At 47.8% G+C, this 23527-nt stretch overlaps 1 protein-coding gene across 2 annotated transcripts in view; it reads right to left on the bottom strand.

Annotated features, from left to right (window-relative positions):
- Window positions 1-5580: 5580 nt before the first annotated feature.
- Scml4 (sex comb on midleg-like 4 (Drosophila)) overlaps window positions 5581-23527 on the bottom strand; it is a 70656-nt gene continuing 52709 nt past the window's right edge. The window contains exons 1-4 of one of the 2 annotated variants that reach the window (XM_013022354.1): window positions 21595-21767; window positions 18282-18563; window positions 10487-10632; window positions 5581-7241 (exon numbers count right to left, since the gene is read on the bottom strand). In XM_013022354.1, the coding sequence (XP_012877808.1) occupies window positions 7116-7241; window positions 10487-10632; window positions 18282-18519 (510 nt within the window). In that variant the 5' untranslated portion in view covers window positions 18520-18563; window positions 21595-21767 and the 3' untranslated portion in view covers window positions 5581-7115. Of the gene's footprint in view, window positions 7242-10486; window positions 10633-18281; window positions 18564-21594; window positions 21768-23527 lie in introns of those variants that run through there. The other variant, XM_013022353.1, reaches the window with a different exon arrangement.

Raw genomic sequence — 23527 nt, 5'->3', positions numbered from 1 at the left:
GTCCTCAAGAATGGAAACTACACAGAAATGGAGGGGCAAAGGGTGAACAAATGCAGCAGTGGTACTCAGGGGACACTATGTTGAAAATAAACTATTCAACTTGTGGGTGGGAATGGGAGGGAAAAACTGGGAGAGAGGAAAGGAAGGGGTGACATTGTCCAAAAAGAAAGTACTCATCACCTTACATATGTAACTGTAACCCCTCTGTACATCACTTTTATAATAATAATAAAAATTAAATTAAAAGAAAAATACATTGAATATGTACAAAAAAGGGACAGGGGTGAAGACCAAGAACAGGTAAAGCAAAGAAAAAAGTTAATAAGCAGCCCAGTACCAGTGGCTCACACCTGTAGTCCAAGCTTTACTCAGGAGGCTGAGACCTGAGCATCGAGGTTCGAGGCCAGCCCAGGGAAGAAAGTTCCTGAGACTCTTATCCCTACTTAACCACCAGAAAACTGGAAGTGGAGCTGTGGCTCTAAGTGGTAGAGGGCTAGCCTTGAGTGAAAAAGCTCAGGGCCAATGCCCATGCCTTGAGTTCAAGGCTCACAACTGGAAAAAAGGAAGACAAAAAGTAGAAGGAGGAGGAAGAGGAGGAGGAGGGAGAGAAGTAGTCATAGTGATGGAGCATTTTCTGAACCCGAAGTCTCTACCACCTGAACCAGGCTTCCAGACCTTTTTTCTTTAGTCACTTTACAAATAGATAGGATCTTATGATTTTGTCCAGGGATCGTCTCAGACTTAGAGCCTCTTACATCTGCCTCCTGAGTAACTAGACTCACAAGTGTGTACCACCACCACTGGTTTGTATTTTGAGATAGTATGCCTCACTAAGAGTTTGCCTGGGCTGGCCTCAAACCATGATCTTCCTATCTTGACTCCCAAGTAGTTATTACAGATAGAAGTAGAGCCACCATATCCGGCCTTAGATAGCTAGCTTGCTTGCTTGCTTGCTTCTTTTCTCCTTCCTTCCTTCCTTCCTTTCTTTTTCTTTCTCTCTTTTTTTCTTTCTTTCTTTTTTTCTACTGTTCCTGATCAGAGTTTGAACTCAGAGATTTTTGTACATTCTCTTACAGCTTTCTTGTTCATGGCTGGTGCTCTTTCACTTGAGCAATATCTCCAGGCTGCCTTTTTGGCTGGTTAATTGGAAATAAAGAAACTCTTGGACTTTTCTACTTGGACTGACTTCAAACCATGACTGTCTTATCTCAGTCCCTGAATAGCTAGAATTACAAAGATGAGCCACCAGTGCCCAGCAGATAGCTCTTCTTAATGGAAGGCAACACTCCAGAAAACAAGTTTCCCCGTGCAATCGGCTGTAACCTTTCCCAGTTCTCACTGCCGTTCTGGTCATCACACACACACATGCTTGCTGGTCCACACCCAGCAGCACAAGGCCTAACCTGGGTGTGGGTTTCGGAACTGCGTCTTGTATCTCTCCCAATAAATTCACAACAGACAGCATTTACTTTGCTGTCTTCAATCAGAACTTGGCTTTGTGGGGAGCACGGCTTCCTTGGCTCATTCTCTCACAGATGCAGACAGTTAAGATACAGGGTCTCAACAACGCAGTGTTTTGGTTTTTTCAAAGCCATTCATGAGACAAAGGGCTATGCCTTCCATTCATTCACTTGAGAGTTCGTATTCTTAATGATACTGAAAATCCTTCTGGATTACCTCTGCCATCTTTGGCTCTAAGTGAGATTGTCTTTTTAAAAAGTAGGATTATTTAAAAAAAAATCACAAGTGTGATGGATTTGTTGAATCTGGTGAGCTTCACCTGAACATAGTCAGCCCCTCTTCCAGTCAGAACTCTGGGAACGAATGCCAGAACCACTGGCCAGAATCAGTTTGGATCATGCGGCTTGGTAAATGTATGGATGATCTCTGTCAAAGGGAGAAAGATTTCCAAATTGACATCATCTCAAATGTCCTGTCTGATTCAACTGTGCGTCTCCGAGAAGCTGTTATCCAAGTGAGCCACTTCCTAAGGAAAGGAACTCCCTCCAGGGCAGGGGCCAGACACTGCAGCTCCTCAGGACTCTGGGAAGCCGCAGTTGGCAGGTGGGGAGAGGGAGGCCTTGTGAGCTTTGAGGATGCTGCCTTGCTGATGTAAGTGGCCTTTGGGCCAAGGGCTGGTGGCTCACGCCTAGAATCCTAGCTACTCAGGAGGCTGAGAATTTCAGTTTGAAACCAGCCCAGGCCAGGAAAGTCTGTGAGACTCTTATCTCCAACCAGCTACTCAAAAAAAAAAAAAAAAAGCCAGAAGTGGAGCTGTAGCTCGAGTGGTAGAGCACTATCCTTGATCAAATGGCTCAGGGTCAGAAACAGCACCTAGACCCTGAGTTCAAACCCTAGGACTGGCAAAGAAAGAAAGAAGAAGGGAAGGGAAGGGAAGGGAAGGTCATCAGCAAATGACACCTGATGTGGACCTCCTATTTCAAGTGAGCTGTTAGGAGAAGAGAGGCGTTGGGAGTGTCCTGGGCTTGGATGGATGATGCAAAGCCAAGGCTAAGGCACAGACCACATGGCTGAGCTGTGGAGCAGAGCCTGAAAGGGTAACAGAGACAGCAAGTGGTACATGTAGGATCTGCTGTCCAGTGGAGTTGTTCAATGACTGCTGAGCCTCAAGGATGTGTCTCTACTTACATCCTCCTAGCCCCTCACCCTCTCAGCACCAATTCTGGAGCAGCACACCTGGGGACAGGTGTCCTTAAAGGCCCGGGGCCTTTCCCTGGAGGAAATCAAAGATCATGCTGTTGATAGGTGATACGTGGGTCAGGAGTCCAGGTTTTGGGGAAGCAAATCCTCTATTTGCCTGGACAGGGGAAATTTCCTGAAGCTGGGAGCACCCCAGTGAGAGCTCTTCTCAACACAGAATTTTGGCGGAGTCCGCATGCGATGATACCACTGTAACCAAACCACAAAGGAATTTACCACAGGAAGTGTCCCAGCTGTTGCTCATTAGCATTAGGACAAATTACACAAAGCAAATTGTTAGCAGACTTGTCTCCATAATCTTTAACTGGTGGCAATAAATACAAAGTAAGTTTCTTTCAAGTAAATGCTACATGGCCAAAAATGCAGCTTCCACTTGTCCATGAAGGGCTGGTCTTGGATGAGGCCAGGCGGACAGAGAGCTGAGGCTGCTTAGGTTCCTCTGCTCCAGGCTCTCCAGGAGCAAGCAGCCCCAGGAGGGGGTGGCTGGGCAGATGCTGCTGCAGGGTTTAACATGGCAAAATGAAAACAGGAATGTTTATGCCTCTGGAAGTCTCACCATCTGCTGGATTCCCCCCAGGGGCCCTCAGTGTGGTCCTTTGAATGCCACAGGGACTCTAAGCCCATGGCAAGACAGCAGGAGAGCCAAACCAAGTGCTCAGTGCTCACCAGTATGTTTATAGGGGGGAAAAGACAGTCAGACCAACAGATTTGCACACATACTGCCTTCTTAAAATGTCGCAGTTTTTTTTAAGAGATAAAGTTAGGTGAGGCAGCTCTGCTTGTAATCTAAGTTATTTGGGAAGTGGAAATATGGAGAATCACAGTTCAAGGCCAGCCTGGGCAAAAAAAAAAAAAAAAAAGAGTAAGATTTCCCTAACTCTATCAGTAAGCTGGATCTGCCATCAGGATGCCATAAAGGAAGCATAGATAGGAGGATCACAGTCTGAGCCTAGCCCTGGGCAAAAATTTAAGAACCTACCTGAAAAAATAAAGAAAAAAGAAAAAGAAATAGGTTTAGGGTGTGTGTGTGGCTTCAATAGTGCTGTCTGCATAACAACCACAAGGCCTCCCCCCAATTCTTCTACTCCTCACAATCCCATCCTTATTACCCAAGGTTTAGATAAAAATGTGAGCTCCACCCCATTGGGCAAGTTGAAAAGGAGCCCTTTGGAGCACACCTGCTCCTCATGCATACCAAGATCTCTTTCTGTAGAGAGAGAGCAGACTTTCATCTTTCAGGACCTTCTGACAACAACTAAATCCCAATCCCTGCTCACTAATGGATGTTTCTACTTTTCTTCAGAGAGTTGACAGAAGTCTGCTAAAACAATTTAAAAAATAATTTTAATTAAAAGAGAAATCTTCCATATAGCACATACATACAAAAATAGATTCTTGTGCATCATGGGTAAAGACAGTTACTGTTTTCTCAGGAAATGCATGGTTCCCTTCTCAAGGAAGCCAGCTTAGCCAGTTGTCTCAGACACCCTTCTGAGTTTTCCACTGCATCTTTTCTACAGACCACGAAACTGGCTGGCAGCCTGGAGGAAGAGAGCCCAGGGAGCCCAGGGTGGCCTCTGCTGGGACCAAACCAGGCCCAGACACACCTCTTCCCACCTGCTCCCCAGTGAGGCCTCTCATTGGTGGCCAGGATCCCAGGTTTGGCATGTCCAGTTAGCTGCCGGAGGTGGGCAGAGAACCCTAGAACCATCCTGGGCTGCCAGCTGCCTTTAGGTACCCACTGCTGGTGTAAGAGGGGGCTAGGTCGACTGGAGTGGGGTCTACTTCCATGTTTTAAATCAAGTAGATGTAATAATGTCAGGAAATACAGGGGCCCTCAGACAGACAGTCACACACACACACACACACACACACACACACACACACACACACACACACCCCAACACAAACCCCACATCTTTTACTAAACCCTGCAAAAGAAATATGTCCTTCAGAATATACCGAAAATGCCTCAGGCAATAGAATTTTCTCTTGATTTTTTTTTCAAGTGTTTAACAGACAAGTGTAATTGGAAATGTTTGGAACGGGAACATGCACACACTTTAATTTGGAATTATGCAAAGCTACATCCTTATTCACACAACCTGAAACAAAGTGACCTCAATAGAATAACAAATACACATCTGTCAGTGCGAGGCCCCTCTAGTAGCGCTCCCTGGGGCCAGGCTGACCTCTTGGGCCTGACCCTGCAAGGTCTGTTTAGGGAAATGGCCTGGTGCACTGTACATTTGGGAAGCGATTTAGCTGACTGGTTTGACAAGCTTTCTAAGAGGGATAAAAATTAGTTGCAGTATGGTTCCAATAATCTGGTGTCTGCTAACTGCATTTCAGTGCAAAAATAGGCAAGTTATTCTTTTTTCTGGCAGCATTCATTTTATGAATGGTGAGATTTGTGTGCCCGTGAATGTGTGCACACACATGTATGTGCATGTGTGCAAATGCATGTGTGCGTGTGTACGCACACGCATGCTGGCCTTGGGGCTTGAACTCAGGGCTTAGGTGCTGTCCCTTAATCTTTTTTTTTTTTGTAAGTCCAATTTACACTAAATTTCCCTTAATCTTTTTGCTCAAGGCGGGTGCTCTACCACTTGAGTCACAGCTCCACACTTGGCTTTTTTGCTGGTTAATTGAAGATAAGAGTCTCATGGACTTTCCTGCCAGGGGCTGACTTCAAACCTTGCTTGTTAGATCTCAGCCTCCTGAGCAGCTAGGATGACTGGTGTGAGCCAGTGGCACCCAGCAGGTGAGATTTTAAAAAGTCAGAGCTGGCCTATGCTGGGCCCAGGCACTCTGGCCTATAGGCTTCACAGGAAATGGTAGCACTGGGTTGGAGAGCCCCACAGCTTGGCATGGAATATTTCTTTTCCTAAACTGATGGAGAGTGTCACCATGAAGACCTACCCATGGCTGGCTGTTCTGGAGGTGTGAGGATTAGGTTCAGCAAAGGGCAGCTGATCCCAGCACAGGAGATAAGATCCTGCCCAGCCCCCCTCACCATCTGAGACCTGCTCAGGCCGCAGCCCTCTCTGATCCATACTTGGCTAACAGAGTCATGAGTCCTCCTCTACCCGTTCCGGGATTTGTTCCCCTCATTGCCATCTCTAAAGATGTTGCATTAAGGAAGGGCATTTGCCTTTGCCAAAGTGGCTTTGTGTGAAAGATATGTTTCCAGTTCCATGAGCAAAAGGAGGGAAACAGGGAGAGAGAACGAGAGAGAGAGGAGAAGGGTGTAGAGAATGCGGCGAAGGGGTCACCCCTGCCTGGCAAGTGGATTCATAGTCTTTCCCTGGACACAGCTGCGAAGCAGAAGAAAATCAATTTTTTTCTATTACTCCACGGCATGAAAGGAGAACCTATTTGTAAATTAAATTAAACCCAGTAATAGCATGTCTGTGTATTTGTTGAGGACTAGAAAAATTAGCCACAGATACAACTACAAAATTCAGCCATGTAACGAGAAATCAACACTCTCCCATTGCGAAGCTCCATTGAGACATCTTTCTTTTCTTCTTTTTTTTTCCAAGAAAACACCATGGCTAAATGTCACTAAGATTCTTCAGCATGCCAACACATCAACGCTTGGGTAAGGACTTCAGCAGGAAAGGGACTCCAAGGCCCCATCTGGTGCCAGCACGCTTCCAAATTCTTGTCTTTGCTGCTCAGGCATCAGTCAGTACACTGGATATGCACTAGAACTCTCTTGATGATTATTTCTTCCCAAGTTGCAATCTGTGGTGCCGACTGTGGGATAAATCCCCTGTTTCTCTATAGGCTAGAGCTTGTACAGAAAATCTGCATTCTGAATAAGCTGCCACTTGCCTTCAGCAGGACCTGGAATTTCATTAGCAGTCTGCCCCCTAGTGGGGAAATACAGAACTTCAGATAGGTAGGACCAGAAAAGCTCTTGGAGAGCAAAAAGAATTCAAGTTTTCCAGATAGTGCAAGGTGAGGCCATCATCTTGAAGAGACAGCTTCCACTGGCAGGGCTTAGGAAAATAGGTGCCGAGTCAGAGTGGAAGTTGGCGGTAGGCGTAGGTGACATTCATTTCCCCTCTCTCTCATTATACAAATAGCACCCATGCCAACAGCAACCAAGATACCAAGAATGCTAAAAATAACCATCTTTTTGTAATTTTTTGATAAGTAATTAACACAGACAATTCTTTCAAAAAGAGCCACACTGAATTTGTTTTAAAGGCAAAGACAGAATATATATATATGTATATATATATATATATATATATATATATATATATATATCCACTTAATTTGAGGAGGAGAATCTATTTCGTGTTGTTTGCTGGATATTGGTAAGGCAGAAGACCAAGTTGAGATGTGAGGTGTAGGGCTTTGCTTCTATCTTTTGAAAAGCATTAGAACTTAGTTTGCTTTAGTTTGTCAATGTGGTAGCAGAGTTTCAATGCGGGTCCCAACTTCAGACCCAGGTACTTCATCATCATATCACTCTTCAGCAACAAGAGAGCATTGCCATCAATCTCCTGGTGGAACAGAGTCAGAAAAGAAAGAAGGAAGGAAGGAAAGAAAGAAAGAGAGAGAGAGAGAGAGAGAAAACCAAGGACATGGTTAGAGTGGTCAAATTGTTGTTGAGGTAATGTGGATGCAGTGAAGCCCTATGGACTTACTTGAGGCCATATTCCCTTGGTCCCAGGGTTAAACTGCCTCATGCCTATAATCCTAGCTACTCTGGAGGCTGAGATCTGAGGCTCATGCTTCAAAGCCAGCCCAAGCAGGAAAATCCAATGACTCTTATCTCTAATTAACTAGCAAAAATGCAAAAGTAGAGTTGTGGCTCAAGTGGTATAGCACCAGCTTTGAGAGAAAAAGCCAAGAAAAAGCCCAAAGAACTGAGTTCAAGTCCTAGTCTGGGACTCTCTCTCTCATACATACACACACACACACACACACACACACACACACACACACACACACGGAATTAAAGAAATATATGCTCCCGTTCCTATTTTCTCTGTGGATCTTTTATATTTCTGAATGAATAAATCAACTATCATATCCCAGCTATGTAACCAATATCCAACCAAGGGAGAATGAAACAAAAAGTAAAGTGAACTTGGATCTTGGTTTCTCACACCTGTAACCCTAACTATTCAGAGGCTGAGATCTGAGGCTCATGTTTTGAAGTCAGACCAGGAAGGAAAGTCCAAAAGATGCTTATCACCAATTAACCACCAAAAAAAAAAGCCTGAAGTAGAGGTGTAGCTCAAATGGTAGAGCACTAGCTTTGAGCAACAACACTCAGGAACAGTACCTCGGCCCTGAGTTCAAGCCCCAAAACAAGCGCAACAACAAAAAAGTGAAGAACACTAGCCCCTGTACACCCTATCTCACTCCTCTCCAACCACACACCCCACCCCACTCCCTTCCACCCTACTCCATCCCACTCCATTCCACCCCTCCCCTCTCCATTCCATTCTACCCCACCCCACTCCATTCTATGCCACCCCACTCCACCCACCCCACTCCAATGCATTCCAGAGGCTGACATGGAGTCTCTTCTTTCGTCTCTTGGGGGCCCCCTACCTTTAGCCAACTGCAGAGCTGCTAAGTACACTCAATAAGAAATTTCAAATATTTTTCAATCCTGTCAATAATTCTAGGTGGCACACATAAAACTATGCACCTGCTCATCCCAGGAGGAAATGGGCCAGTCCTTTCATGGTGGGCATGGCTCCCACTGGTCTCTAAACTGGTCCCATCTGGAATTTCTATGTAGAATCCAATCTGGCTGGCTCCCTTCCTCTTTAGAGGATATTTTCATTTTCAGGTTAGTTAAGACAAAGGTTGTACTTTACCACGAGCACTCAGGTGGGGAGAATGAGCACAGCTAGAGCACTCCCGCACTCTCCGTGTCCTGGTGAAATCACAGAGAACAAGGCTTCTCTGTAGCCCTCTAGCAGCCTTATTTCCTCACCTTCCCTCTTTAATCCCACCTGCTAGACTCACCATACCGGACCACCCAGAAACTCCTCCCTTGCCCAAATCTGTCTGGACACCGCCCTGGGTATGGTCCTAGGTCTCCTGCCGTCACATGAACCAAATATATGCCTAATAAATGTAGGTGTGGACTTCGAAACAAACTCCCCACTTCCGAGCACGGCTTCCATGGTTGAATCCCTAGGTGAAGCGAGGGACTGGAAGGAAGAGAAAGCGCCGCCTCCTCTCTCTGCAAGCATCTCAATCCCAGAAATCTGCCGGACATGTTAGGTGACTGCTGCAGGTGTGTTTAAGTGTGCTAATTAGATGGGCTTTTATCTTTCTTTCTTTTTTTGTTTGAGCTCTGATGATAGTGGTTCAAAGTCAACCTGGGCAGGAAAGTCCGTGAAACTCTTACCTCAAATTAAGCACCAGAAAACCGGAAGTGGCACTGTGGCTCAATGTGATAGAACACTAGCCTTGAACCAAAAGACTCAGGGACAGAGCTCAGGCCCAGAGTTCAAGCCACAGGCACACACACACACACACACACACACACACACACACACACACACACACAGTGGAAGAAGGTAGTAGAAGAGAGGATCCCAGAGAGGCAGCTGGGAAAGGCTTCTGTTCCATGGCTTTAAAGACGGCAGTGTGGAGATATAAAAGGGTAATAGTAGATCTAGGGTAATAGTAGATTAGTGAACAGATTCTCTGGAGACCATGCAGAAAGGGAAACAGTCCAATGAGGACAGGAACAGCCTCCTGACCTACTGAACAGCAAAATAAGAAATCTACAGGGGCTGGGAAGGTGGCTCAGTGGTAGAGCGCTTGCCTTGCATGCTCAAGGCCCTGGGTTCGATTCCTCAGCACCACATAAGCAAAAGGAAAAAAGCCGGAAGTGGCGCTATGGCTCAAGTGGTAGAGCGCTAGCCTTGAGCTGAAGAGCTGAGGGACAGCGCCTAGGCCCAGAGTTCAGGCCCCATGACCAGACCCCCCCAAAAAAAAAAAAAAATCTACAGTGTTTTAAACCATCACATTGGGGCTGGGAAGGTGGCTCAGTGGTAGAGCTCTTGCCTTGCATGCCTGAGGCCCTGGGTTCGATTCCTCAACACCACATAAGCAAAAAGAAAAAAGCCGGAAGTGGTGCTGTGGCTCAAGTGGTAGAGTGCTAGCCTTGAGCTGAAGAGCTGAGGGACAGCGCCCAGGCCCAGAGTTCAGGCCCCACAACCAAACAACAAAAACACTAAGCCATCACATTGTATCTGTTTGTTATGGCAGAAATCCCAAACTAATATAGGAAGGTTGGTAAGGTATTCATTTTTTTTTTTTTTTTGCCTTTTTGCACTTGCCGTCTTTTTCATGCTTCAGAGTGAGCTAAATAATTGGAACACCACCTATTCACTGAAGACTAGGATCCAGGTGCTGTTCTGAGACTTCTCATTTAATCCTCAAAGCAGTTTAGAAATCGACAGTCAGTTGGCCTGGCATAACTGGGGTGTCTTTAAATGAGTGCTGAAGGTACAGACGGATGGATGGATGGGCAGGACAACAGACATTTCTCATGAAGGCTAACACAGGCAGCAGATGGCACAAATATCCCTTCACAACAAAACCGAGTGGCCGTGCTGCCGAGACGCCTGTGGCTGCATCTGTCCCTCTTGGCTCTGGCCCCCTTCAGGGCCTTGTGGAGCTTAATGCAGTCCCTCAACATCTAGGGGGGGATTGAACCTCCTCCCCCATCCCCAACTCTCCCCCCCCCGACCCAGGTTGTCCACTGGCATACGTGCTTTCGGAAGAGCTCCACGTGAGGCCCCAGGGCCTGCGGATCGGCGTCTTTCACGAACCAGACAACATCCTCCACTGTCCAGGTGGAAGGGTTTCTGCTCCTTGGTCTCCTGGCCTCTCGTCCATCTGCAGAAGGCTTTGAGGCTGGGTGGAATGAGAGATGAGGAGATCATAAGCCACCAAGTCAGGCCTTAGCACCACCTGATAGTCTACCCTGTGTGGCCAGGAGAAGCCCTCACTGCTCTAGAGTTCCAGGTGGGCCCACGTGACCTCTTCTACCAGGAAAGGCAGTGAGTGACAGGCTCATGGAGAGGCGTTAAACGTCCCATCTCTGCAGAAGCCCTGCTTTCCCAGGGATGGGAGCAGCAGCAAAGATGTTTCCTCCAACAGGCTAATGTGACAGTTTTTTAGAGCCTTATGCTTAGTTCTCTCTCAGTGTGGCCCAGGGCCTCGGATGACTGACACTCGGGTAAGCAGGCCAAGAAGTCAAGATGAATGGCCAGCAGGGCTTTTGTAGGGCTGGGAGGCCAAATGGTGTCAGGCCCTTTCTGCTTCTACCAGCCTCCCACTGAGATCATGAAGATGTGCCAGAAGGAAGTGCATTTTGGTCTCTGTGGAAGGGCTAACTCATGTCTCATCCTCAGAAGCCCTGACTCTGTTTGTGCAGAAAGACAATGTCACAGTGCTCGCTGCCCACATAAACACAGAACACCTCCTCAGCCGTCTAAGGCTGTCAGAACATTCACTCTGGTCTTCCCCACTCCATGGTGAATCCTTCACTGCCAATGGCCTGCTCCTGTCTGGCCTATAGCCAATCCTTGGTCAATAGCTATACGAAGGCCATTTCCCAGGAAAATAATCACAATAGACGAAGGAGGAAGTCTTGGGTTTGATGCCTGGCAGTATTTAGGGATTGACTTCTTAATAATTCTGGATTTGAACTCAGGGCCTTGTTCAGGCAGGTACAGCTAAACCATGACCTCAGCCATTTTTTGCCTTTGTTTCTCAGGTAGTCTTCTGCTATTGCCCCATTTCCCTTGAACCTGATCCTACTGTTTCTGCCTCTCAAGTAGCTGGGATTTCATGCATACTGGGGCACACTGGGCCCAGCAATTGACTTTTTTTTATTAAACATATGACTAAAACCACCTCATCTTCTTTTTCTAGAGCCAGCTTCTTCTCCTAGCTTTCCCATGTCTACCTCCTCTCTTCTTCACTCCCCACACTTGGGAGGACACCTATCTAGCTAGGAGTCTCCTTTTCAGCCCTGCTGAATGTTGGGTGAGAACCCCTCAGGGCCCCGTGCAATGATTTTCTCATGGTCTTCTTGCTCTCACTCTTCTTTCTAGTGTAGGTGACTGCCACTGCATCCCACGGTCCCTAAGTCTTAGCTCTGACTGCCCAGCTCCCGTACTAACTCCCCCTGTACACCCTTGCTGTACACTGGGGCTCAAGGCCAGGGACTGTCTTCAGCCTCAATAGTACCTTTCCTTCCTAGAAGAAGGCAGCAAAGAGCTTTGGTGGCAGAGAGATCTAGGGACAGAAATGTGCTACCACAGGGCCTCTGGCTGGCCTGAGTGAGCTGTTCCACCTAAGGAGGCTCCCTGCTCTCCTGTGCATTCATCTGGGCCAATTATGGCCACCATTTCCTTACTTTCCTTTCTCCATTCTTGGCTCTAGAAGATGCTTTCCTCTCTCCTTCCCACCATCCATCAAAACCCCCCCTTCCCCCCAACACACAATGCCTTGAGGAGGGCCACTGCTGACCTTCCTGCAGGCTCAGGGTCACCTGCCTCTCTCATTTCAAACCTTTCTTTGTTCTTCTCCTAAGATGTTTCTGCATTCTGCTTTGTAGCACAATTAGTCATGTAGCCTCCAGTTAGATTTTAATTCCTCAAGGACTTCCCGGTTCATTCCACAAACACATATGGCATCCCTTCTCTGTCCAAGATCCCAGATATTTGGTGAAAAATCCAAATGTGTTGCTCTCATTACAGGGGTCGCATTCCATTGACCCCTCATGGTTCTTCGTCGAGTAAATATACTTGGAAGGTGAGATCGTTAACTGTGAAATGAATCGATATGCTGTACAGAAGCAGTCGAGGTCATTTACACAGAAGCCTTGCGTGATGATCCTTAATCGTACTTCAAGGCTAGAAAAAGGCAGAGGCTCCCTGCAGAGGAATGCTAAGTTATCAGCAGAGAAGCCCGTGCGCCTCCTTCCTTTCATCCAAGACAAAGTGGCTTTCTGCAGTCGTTCGCTCTTTCTCTTTTTTCCCCCCTCTGCTCCTTTTCATGTGCCTGAAAAGAGCCAGGTGCACATTTCGTGCTGAGAAAAACATGGTCTCGCATTTCTGAGCCTGTCCTAACTATGTGACAGTTTAGCTGAGCACTGGCTTGTCTTGGAGATTTTTCCCTGCCTTTTCCTTGTTGGGCCTGGAAGAGTCTCAGAAGGTGGTATGGCCTAGGGCATCTCGCTGGGAAGCTGTGAATGCGCCCCCAGAGTCATCTGCTTGTGGAAAGAAGACTTCAGTCTATTTGGGGACATCTGCGTTCAACATGGCGATGAGCGGGTCACAAAACACGCATTTGTCTTTGGAGTCCCCCACTGGGATCCAGGCGCTCATCAGGGTGGCACGGGACGAGCTGACTACAAAGGCAGGAAGTCTTTCGTCCAAGACTGATTTTAGAGCGATGAGAGCAGAGGTCAAATCTAATTTCCTGTGTTTGTGGGAAGGGGGAAACCCCAGGCCAGTTAATGGGACGTGGGGTTTCCCACCAGCTGTCCTGGGCCCTGCAGAGGGGGGCTGGTTGGTCTATGAGGAGCTGCCTATGGGGGACAAGAGACATCGCACCGGCAAGTGGGCCCCGGGCTGGGGCTGGATGCTTGCTGTGGGCATTTTTCACTTTTCCAGGCTGGCAAGCAGCCAGGCTGGCTCAGGAGTGTTTCTGAGGGGCCTCATAGCCACGCAAGAAGCCTAGGTCATACCTCAGGACTGGCGCCTGACCCAAAGCACATAAAACTCACTGCAAAAAGAAGAAAAATGGAACTTTCCAGCAGCAGCCGCAAGTTTGCAAAGCTGTTGCCTGCTGCAGTCTATGCTCACAGAGAAAAATAAAACAATCCCCCCCCTGCCCCCAGCTGTTGCAAAGGTGTCAGGAAGATGGATGGGTTGAGCCTGACATAGCCAGGGCAGGCAGACTGTGACAGGTCAACAGCAAGCTGTGATGGATGGAACAAATCTCACTCCCATGTGGACACTGGGTGCAAAACGCTGGCTCGCCTTAGGAGACAGCAGTTCTGTCCCGAGCAGGGAGCCCGGGGCTTGGTCCTGTCGCTCCCCCCAGGCCTGGTAGGCAGTATAAAGCCAAACCCTGTGGTGAACGGATGGATAATTAAATCTTGTTCCTACAGCCCAACTCCCAGTGAGCAGAAATAGAATAGCTGGGAGTCAGAGTTGAAAAGCAATCCCAGCCCCTTCCATAGCACAGGTACCTGTACCATGTCTGTGAAGCTCTCTCTGTCTTCCTCATTCCCTGGAGAATGCTCATAATTGCCCTGTGCTCATTCATAATTCAGGGGAAATTGTAGCTAACAATGGAGTTGTGTGGGAGCGTGGAGCTGGTGATGAGCACGGAGTCAGAAATATCTTCTTCCCCCCAGATCACTGTGGTCACACCTCTGAAGGCCTGGTCCATGTGTTCACGTAAAACACACAGACGAAGAGCCACAGCTAGGCTTGAGCGCCTTCCCATCATTCTAGACAGGCTTTTGTGTCTTTGTCTATACATTGTGAACATCATTTGTAGTTGCTCAAGTGAATCTGCAGCTCAGGGCTGGAGCGTGACAAGAAGCACCATGAAGAGAGGCCCATAAAGGCCAACGAGACCCTTCCTCAGGCTGCTTCATGCTCTGAATCCCTCACAGGCTCTCTGGCAGCTGGAGCTGGCTGGAAGGGGACAGGGTAGTAAAAGGAAAGGCTGGCATCTTCAAGTTACCTGGTCCTGGTAAAGTGCATCTTTCCTAGTGGCTACCTCACCATCTAGATGAGATCAGGCACTACCAAACCATGGTGGATTTTAAAAAACTGTTTCTAATTTCACTATGTCTCCTCAAGAGTCTCCAAGAGACGACAAGGTGAGAGCAACTAGAGAGAGAGAAGAATGTCTGGTCACTCATTAGATTTTAATCAGGGTTTTCTTTGACTCCTTCAAGCCCAGCCACCCTGCCAGTGTGAGGATGGAGCATGGCCACAAGCATGGGCTTGAAGGCAGGCTGAGCTGAACTGCATTTCTTCTCAGCCAGAAGCAAACTCCATGACAAACAACATGACTTCTACGCAGTCTCCACCCACACCAGCTCCTGCTGCGCATCCCTACTGCTCCGTCACTGCTCTGGGAAGCCTCTCCTGACTCCCACACCAGCCTCTCCTGACTCTCCACCTGAGGCTCTTCCAGTTGCCCCACTTTTCACCCCTAGCAGTAATGACAGTTGGGACTAAATGTGTGCACTAATTTGCTAACATCTGTCTGGAATTCCACTGTTTGAGCACAGGGCCCATATCTGCCTGGTTCACCCTCCATCCTCAGACTGGAGACACACCCCTGGCCTGGTGTGTTCCATAGCATTGGCTAGCAAGGGTGACCTCATCTCCTGTGAAAACCCATCCCAGATTGGCTGGGTGTGTGGTGGATGGAGTGGGCTACTGTTGCAAATCCTTCAACAGTCTCAATGAACTGAAAGCTAGTTGCTATTTGTCTTCCGATATGTAATTCCAGGAATGGCCAGTAGGTTTTGTCTTCTTGCCATCAGCGATGCCTCTTTGCAGAAACAGGGTGTGCAATGATTACTGAGTGAAGCTGAGTCTGGCTGACAGCGACCCCAAATCTTCCAGGGTGAGGTTCCCCACATCCCTGACAAAACTCTTTTGTCCCCAGGATGATGAAACCCTTCCTCTGCCTTTGCACACGAAGCCTCCCTGAAGCTGAACATTGTCCTTCTTTATTCATCTAAGTGTCTATGACCTAGCAGAGCAAAATTTGGCCATTCGGGTTGTGATAACAATAAGATTCATTTTCTTTCTTTGTTTCTTGGTTTGGATTCTTCTGAATCTTGGACCTACTCGTGCTTGGGAATGCTCTGTTTTGTTAAAGGCCACATCTGGGAGCTTCATTTTTCTGACCCCTCTTTACAGCTCTTGGTGATTATACCTTGGTTGAAAAGCAAGGAAGAGCTCTCAGATATTCACCAGAGATCAGCAAACACCAGGAAAACAAGTCCAGTGAATGCACACCTTCACAGCGCCTGGCAGCCAAGCAAGGTCGATATATCAGAACCACAGGAGGTTGGGGTAAGTGCGCACATGAGCAGGAAGGAGGCTCAGAGATCTGTCATGTCATCCATCCCCATCCTCCGGCCTGCAGCCTCATGCCGTGCTCTGGCTTCTGTGGTTTTAAACTATTTTGATTAGCACCATAGGAAGAGAATCCATTTCTAGGTCTCTTCCAGGGTTTATGACTTAGGTCAAGCCCTCTGAAAAATATATGGTTTCTTGATGCCAATGGATTTCACTTGGGATGTGATTTCTGAGTGGGATGGAGGAGTCTCTGGGGGAAGGGAAAACTCTGGTAGCCTTCCTGAGGGCCCACAGCAGGACCCAGGCTGGCAGGTCGGTGAGGGGTGGTAAGAATACCATCCTAACCTTAAGACATTGCCACTCTATTCAACATGGCAGAGCCCCTGGACTTCCAGACAGCCTTAGCTGTGCACATTTTTTTCAAGCAGCTGGGTGCTGGTGGCTCACGCCTGTAATCTTAGCTACTCAGGAGGCTGAGAACTGAGGTTCAAGCCAGCCCAGGCAGGAAAGTCCACAAACTTATATCCCCAATAAACTACTCAGAAAAGGCTGGAAGTGATGCTGTGGCTCAAAGTGGTAGAGTGCTACCATTGAGCAAAAGAAGCACAGGGACAGTGTCCAGGCCCTGAGTTCAAGCCCCAGAACCAGCAAAAACAAACAAAAAACCAACAACAACAAAAACACCCACAAAAAAACATCCAAGCAAAGAATACTGAGATCCCCACTCTGCAAATGCAGAGGCCCTGGTTAAAGAGTAGTGAGGGAATCTGGAGATCTATCTATTCTCATCCCTTCTTTTCCATCCCCTATATGTTCCGAGGGATCTCCAAAATTCAGCAAGCACAGCTCAAAGATTTCTTGGGTGGGTTGAAAGGCTTTGGACTCAGTTGAAGTCAAATCCTAATTCAACACTTGATGGACTTATTTATCCTCACTTATGTGTAAACTGGATGTAGTAACACCTAGTTCTTTTTTGTTTTTCTTTTTTTCTTCCTTCCTTCCTTCCTTCCTTCCTTTCTCTTTCTTTCGTGTGTGTGTGTGTGTGTGTGTGTGTGTGTGTGTGTGTGAGTTTGAACACAGAGCCTTGCACTGTCCTTTAGTTTTTTCACTAAAGGCTAGTATTCTATCATCCCATTCCACTTCCAGCTTGTTGCTGGTTAATTGGAGGTAAGAGTCTCACAGACTTTCCTGCCCTGAGTTGTCTTCAAACCAGTTGTCTTCAGATCTTAGCCTCTGGAGTAGTTGGTATTACAGGGATGAGGCACTGGCACATGGCTAATAGCTAGTTCCTATAAAATAACAGATAATCATAAATAACAGGTGTGTCCATAGTATGTGCTCAATAAAGATCCATTTAATGTAAGCCTCCAACAAGCCTCCTTTTGTTGGATCTGTGTAGGATTAAAAAATGAACATCTCATTTCTAGTGAGATGTTGCTGAGGTTGCCTATGCCTACGCTGTATCTTTCCCCCAAACCTTCCTTTCTAATAGAATCCCTCAGCCCCAAGAGGTACTCCTGAAGACCAGCAACCTTGACACAACATGCAGAATACAGTTGTGTGCTGGGAGGAGAAGGGCTCCATTTCTCTGATCTCACTGAAGGTCCTGAGAGAAGTCCTGAGCTGGTGCACATCTAGAGCTTTCTTAGAGCAAGGTGGAGGGAGCAAGATGGAGTGTGGACTTCCCCTTCCGTGAATGTGTGGCAAGACTACAGTTTAGGGTCTAGTTTCAAGAGAGTGAATGGCCTGGGTAGGTGAAAATGAAGTAGGGGAGAACATCCCAGGCCTGGCTGGAAGGAAGCACTGGGAGAAGCTACTGGTGGTTAACTGTAATCAGAACAACCAGCTCTGGACCTGGAAGGCACAGCTCAAGTGATAGAGCACCTGCATGCCAAACACAAGGCCTGAGATCATTCTCTAGTACCAAAAAGGAAGAGAAAGAGGAGGAGACAGAGGAGGAGGAGCAGGAGCAGGAGCAAGAGGAGGAGGAGGGAGATACACCAGTAGTATGTAGGGAGTGTGGGTAGGGGTGATGTGCGCCCATCCAAGCTCCTTGGCAGCCGCACTCCTCTCTCTCCCTCCCTCCCTCCCTCCCTCCCTTGCCATTGGCCAGATGCCTGGGGCATTGGGCATGGCTGGGAAGACAGAGCCACAAAATGCATAGAGCCTGGGTCTCTGCACCTTGGACTCTTGAACAAACCTGTGGCATTTGAGCTGGTATCCAGTTTGGAATTTACTTATTATTTCTACAGCCTCTCTGTCCCTAACACAGCATTTTCTTTGTTCATAGCCAGGAGCTGAGAATAAGGGAAATGCCAGTGAGAATTTCTGACTCCCCAGTGGTCCCATATTCTGACGGCCACACCCCGTCCCCATGCTAGGTCCTGGGGCAAGGGCGAAGGACTGCTCCCGAGAGCCAGGCATGCATTACATTACCACATCGGTTTCCTTCCACGGAGGTCCCATTCCTCTTGGGGCTGGAGGCCAGGGGCCTCAGCGTGGAGGAACCCCCGGAGGACACGGGGCTGGCACGGGGACCACTGGAGGTGGAGGCTGGGCCTCCCCCGAGGTGGCCATCTCCAGAGGTCAGCCTCTTGCAGTAGATGGAGGAGGAGGTCAAGGAGCCCCTGTGGGTGAAGGTGGAGGTGCGCGGGTCCGCGCTGCAGCGGTGCATGCCCACGGGGCTCGCCAGGCACTCTTCGGTGACGACGGTCTTGGCTAAGCAAGAAGAGGGTGCAGGGAAGCAGAGATCAGGAGGCAGCCTGGGAAGACATCTGAGCCCCATTCTCAGCAAACCATTCACTGACCACACAGTCAGGCCTCTCTGGGAGGCTGGGAGAGGGGGAGGAATGACCTGATGGCTCCAGAGTAACACCAAGAGCAGGCTGAGATTCGGCCTCACTGACAGGGCTGGGAGTCAGGCCCGGCTCAGCTATTGGTGACTTGGAAATAAAACCCCCAAAAGGGGGACTTTTATTTATTTATTTTTGGTCCGTGGTGGGGCTTGAACTCAAGGCCTGAGCTTTTTTGTGCTCAAAGCTAATGCTCTACCACTTGAGCCACAGCACCGCTTCCAGCTTTTTCTGAGTAGTTTATTGAAGATAAGATTCTCATGGACTTTCCTGACCAGGCTGGCTTTGAACATGATCCTCAGATCTCAGCCTCCTGAGTAGCAAACATGATAGGTGTGAGCCATTAGCACCTGGCAGAACAATTTCTTTAACAACTATTAAACTTCCAGAAGGAGACACAGAGGGCAGAGATTGGGAGATGAATCTTTATGACCCCTGGATCCAGAAAGTATTCTTCAATTTGCCACCAAGGACATGAACAATAGAAAAAGAAGGTAAACTGGACTTCATCAAGACATCAGCAAGAAAGTGAATAAAAGCAGCTCACAAATCAGAAGGGAATATCTGCAAATCCTGTATCTGATAAAGGACTGCTAGCTAAAGTATAGTAAGAATTGTTACAGATGATAGAGCAATAGGTGTGAGATCCTACCTGAAAAATAACTAAGGTAAAAAGGGTGTGGGGTGTAAAATCTCAAGTGGTAGAGAGCCCAGCTAGCAAGTGTGAGGCCCTAGTTCAATCCTAGCTCAATCAAAGAAAAGAAGAAGAAGAAAGAAAAATGAATGAACAGTTAAATCAATGGGAACAGTTAAATCAACGGAGTAAACCGCTTTATTGATGTTACTGAGTAAGAGTTGTGAAGGAAGCATACTAACATTTAGAATGCACTGAGCTGGACTCAAACTTTGTCATTAGGCAGGAACTAAGGCTCATATTGGGACTCTTATTTTATTTTATTTTGTCTGTTGTGTGGCTTAAACTCAGAGCCTGGGCACTGTACCTGAGCTTTTTTGCTCAGGGCTAGAACTCTACCATTTTGAGCCACAGCACCACTTTCAGCTTTCTTGTGGTTAATTGGAGATAAAAAGAGTCTCACAGACTTTCCTGCCAGGGCTGGCTTTGAATGATCCTTAGATCCTACCTTCTCAGGCTTGAGCCACCAGTGCCCCGCAGGCCTCTTATTTAAAAGCTTCCTAAAGAGATTTACTCTCCTTTACAGTTAGGGTATTGCACTATAAATCTTATCGACTGAAAGTTCTTTATATTGAACTCTAACACTTCTTGCTTGAATTTAAATGATCACTGTTGGATACATACTCTTGATACTATTCAAAAACAGGAAGTCATTCGACATATGGGTAGATGAACTGAAGGGATGCAGAATTTCTAGTAGCTTAAGAATTTTATTGCACAGTGACAAATTTAGGATCTAACCCCATTATTGAAAAATTGGTTTCAAAAAAGAAATGCATTTTTATTTGGAGAGACGGTCATACTTCACAAGTGGTTCTGGGCTGCCTGGAGAGTGGACAGCAGGTGGGGCCAGAAGACCTGAAATCACCAGAACCAGGACCCTTGGGGGATGGACTCCTGGAAACCACATGGGCTGCCAGACAAGGATGCTGTGCTCGAGGTCATGACCTTGTGGCCCCTTACAAAACCCCTTTCCACGAGCAATCAGCTGCCTGCGCCCTGGCCTCTCCAATCCACCACAGGTTTATTCACCAGCTCAGCAAAGCAGGGTGGACGAGAGGTTTGGGGACACTTTGTAAATAATTGCATTTCCTCTAGCAAAAGGAAAAAAAGAATATTCATTTTTTAAAAATAATCACAAGCACGTGCTTAAATGACACAGGTGAATACACAAAGGCGTGGGTCCCATGTTCAGGGCAAATGCTGGTATCTTAAGAACTTTGAAGAGAATCTGGCATTTCTCTTTCAGCCTTGCTCATTTGTTTACCTCGCTGCTGCCCATTGGTGAGTGCAGAGAGCATCCAGAACATGCAAGCCCACTCAAACCTGCAAGGCATCCAGGGTCTCCTGGTGAGGTCCTGGAGTGGGGGCAGGAGTGGGGGAGCCCCTGGAACGCAAGGAACCTCCGAAGAGAAGTGGAAGGAGGAAAAGGGGCAGGAAGGTGAAAGCCAAGAGCCAGGGAGAGGAAGAGAAAGTCCCAAGACGGGGAGAGACTGGGGTGCAACGACACACCCCTAACCAAGCCTAGCTCTCCATTCAGGATTCACACCAGTGGCAGCTGGGACAATTGATTTCATTTAACTGCCATTTGGTTTGTATTCCTAGCCTAAGAACACCCTGAGCCTCAGTAATAATGGCTCACACCAAACCTATTCAGACCACCATCCACAAAGTCCAAATGTAGATGCCGTCTCTAAACACATTTACTTCCTCCCCCCCCCCCCCACATGGTTCCACCTACCTCCACTTCAGGCTGGGACCCACATACACACACACACACACACACACACACACACACACACAGAGTTCCACCTACCCCCAGGCTGGGAGCCATGGCCTTTCTCAAAATAAATCCCTGGCCTGTCCCTTGACAGCTCAGCTCAGCCCAGCCAGCCCCAGGCTCCCAGGCTCCAGGCAGTGCCTAGAAGGCTCTAGTGTGACCGGCTTAACCGGTCACTTCAAGAGGCGTCAGTGCCTCTGATCTGCCCCAGCCCTAAACCCACAAGCTGGAAGGTGGGTGGCTGCGAGCTGTGGAATCATGCCTGCCAAAGCTCAGGCAGGTGCCACCTCCAGGATGGAGGCCCGGAATCCTGCCAGGAAGCAGGAGGCAGTTACTGAGGAGGTGATAGCCAGGAGGGAGCGGCCGCTGTCCTGGGGAGCTACACCTCTCTGCTCAGCCCAGAGGAAGTGTCGCATGTCCTACCTGGGGTCTGGTGTCCCCGCCACCAGGCAGCCTCACCCACGCTCGCTCCTCAGGCAGCTGCTGGCTCCCAGCATGTGACTGATGTGTGTGAGCCACAGAGCGGGGCCCCGGCCACAGGACCTGCAAGAGACCTCTTGGTGACAGAGACCAGATTTCCTTCTTCCTCTGTGGCCTTTCAGGGAGGCTGTGGTGGAGGCTGGCAGATTTTTCTGCTGTGGGGCTCAGCCCCGCCCCCTGTGCTTGTTGCTGATAAGCCCTGTGTGTTCCCTCAAGGCCCTTGGGGCCTGGTGGCCCAGCCTTCCCGGTTCAAAGGGCACCAGGCCACACCACCTAGGAGGCCGGCATTTCATTCTTTTCAATTAAATTTTCCATTAACTTGGTCTCTGGCCGGTATGGATTTTCTCTTCAAGCCTGTCTCTAGCTTGGATCACTCAGCTCTTAGGATCAATTTTGACTCCCCTCTGGTCCCTTTAAGTACTTTCCTATTTTTTTTTCCCCTCTCCCCTAATGAGATGTATGTACAGAAACCAACCATAATTTTAATGCCTGACACCTGAACTTCCTTCGTCCTCCTCTGGTTTGCTGAAGACTTTGTTCTAAGCCATCAGTGGATTTTACTCCACTGGAAACTTGGACCAAAGACAATTTTGACCCAAGTCAGCTGTTGGAAATAGAAATGCCCTTTTAGTCTCAAGAGGAGAGCAGCCTCTACAGCCATCTTCCACATGACCTGGTAGCTTTGCCAGCCTCTGCGCCTGGGCCTGCAGGATTCCCATGAGCAGGGGAAGGGAAAGGTGGGTGAGCCCCTGTCATCAGGGTTCCATTTTCTCTATGACCTCTATGTCATCTTTCATAAGCTAGAGAAATTAAAAGTGTCCTCAATCAGAAAAAAAAATGCTGTGAGTCCCTGGAATAGGAATCATCGGATAAGTTTTAGCTCCAAGGGGACATTTTAACTTGGAGGAAGGCTCACAAAACTTTCTAGACCAGCAGTCTCTATGAATGAGGCACAGGCTCACAGAACCCTCTAGAACAGCAATCTCTCATTAATGAAGTACACGCTCCAAGATCCTCAGGGGATGCCTGAAACTGTGGATGGTGCTATGTTCTACAGGCACCATATTTTCTTACAAATACATACCTATGATTAAATTAAACCTAAGGTTTAATTTCTGAATTAGGTGCAGTAAGAGATTCATGGCAATGGTTAATAAAAATAGAAGTAAGCCAGGTGTCCATGGTTCACACCTATAACACTAGCTACTCAGGAGGCTGAGATTCAAGGATCACAATACAAAGCCAACCTGGGCAAAAAAGGCTACAAGACTCTTTATCTCCAAATAACCACCAAAAAGCTAGAAGTGGAACTGTGACATAAGTGATGGAGCATTAGCCTTATGCAAAAGAGCTCAGGGATAGTGCCCAGGCCCTGAGTTCAAGCTCCAGGACTTGTCCCCAAGCAACAACAACTTAAAAACCCTTTTCTGTACTGAATTTTTGTAAATGAGAGATGAAGCGTGTAAATGACTTCAGTATTGTGATGGAGCGCAGGCTGTTTAATAAGGGCTCCTACAACACAGTCCCGCAACCCTGACACAGTTGATCTGATGACCATGGATGGCCCCTAAGTGACTAAGGAGAGGGTTGCATATGCAGGGAAGATACATTGGGCCGAATGAGACCTAGTGAGACAATGTGAGATTTCATCATACTACTGTGACATGCAAATGAAAACACAGAAGTTCTTTATTTCTGGAATTTTCTATTTACTATTTTTAGATTATGGTTGAGCCTGCATTACTATAAGTATGGAAAGCAGAGCTGTGGATAAGGCAGGGAGCCTACTACATTGTCGCTCTGGTGAAGCAAGCTGCTGGCTCTCTGTCATTAGGTACGGATATCCTGTCTCCCTTAGAAATATGCCATCTTTCAG

Source organism: Dipodomys ordii, unplaced genomic scaffold (genome assembly GCF_000151885.1).
Source record: "Dipodomys ordii isolate 6190 unplaced genomic scaffold, Dord_2.0 Scaffold62, whole genome shotgun sequence".
NCBI lineage: Eukaryota > Metazoa > Chordata > Mammalia > Rodentia > Heteromyidae > Dipodomys > Dipodomys ordii.
Note: the sequence above shows the minus strand (reverse complement) of the source record. Positions and strands in the feature narration are given on the sequence as shown.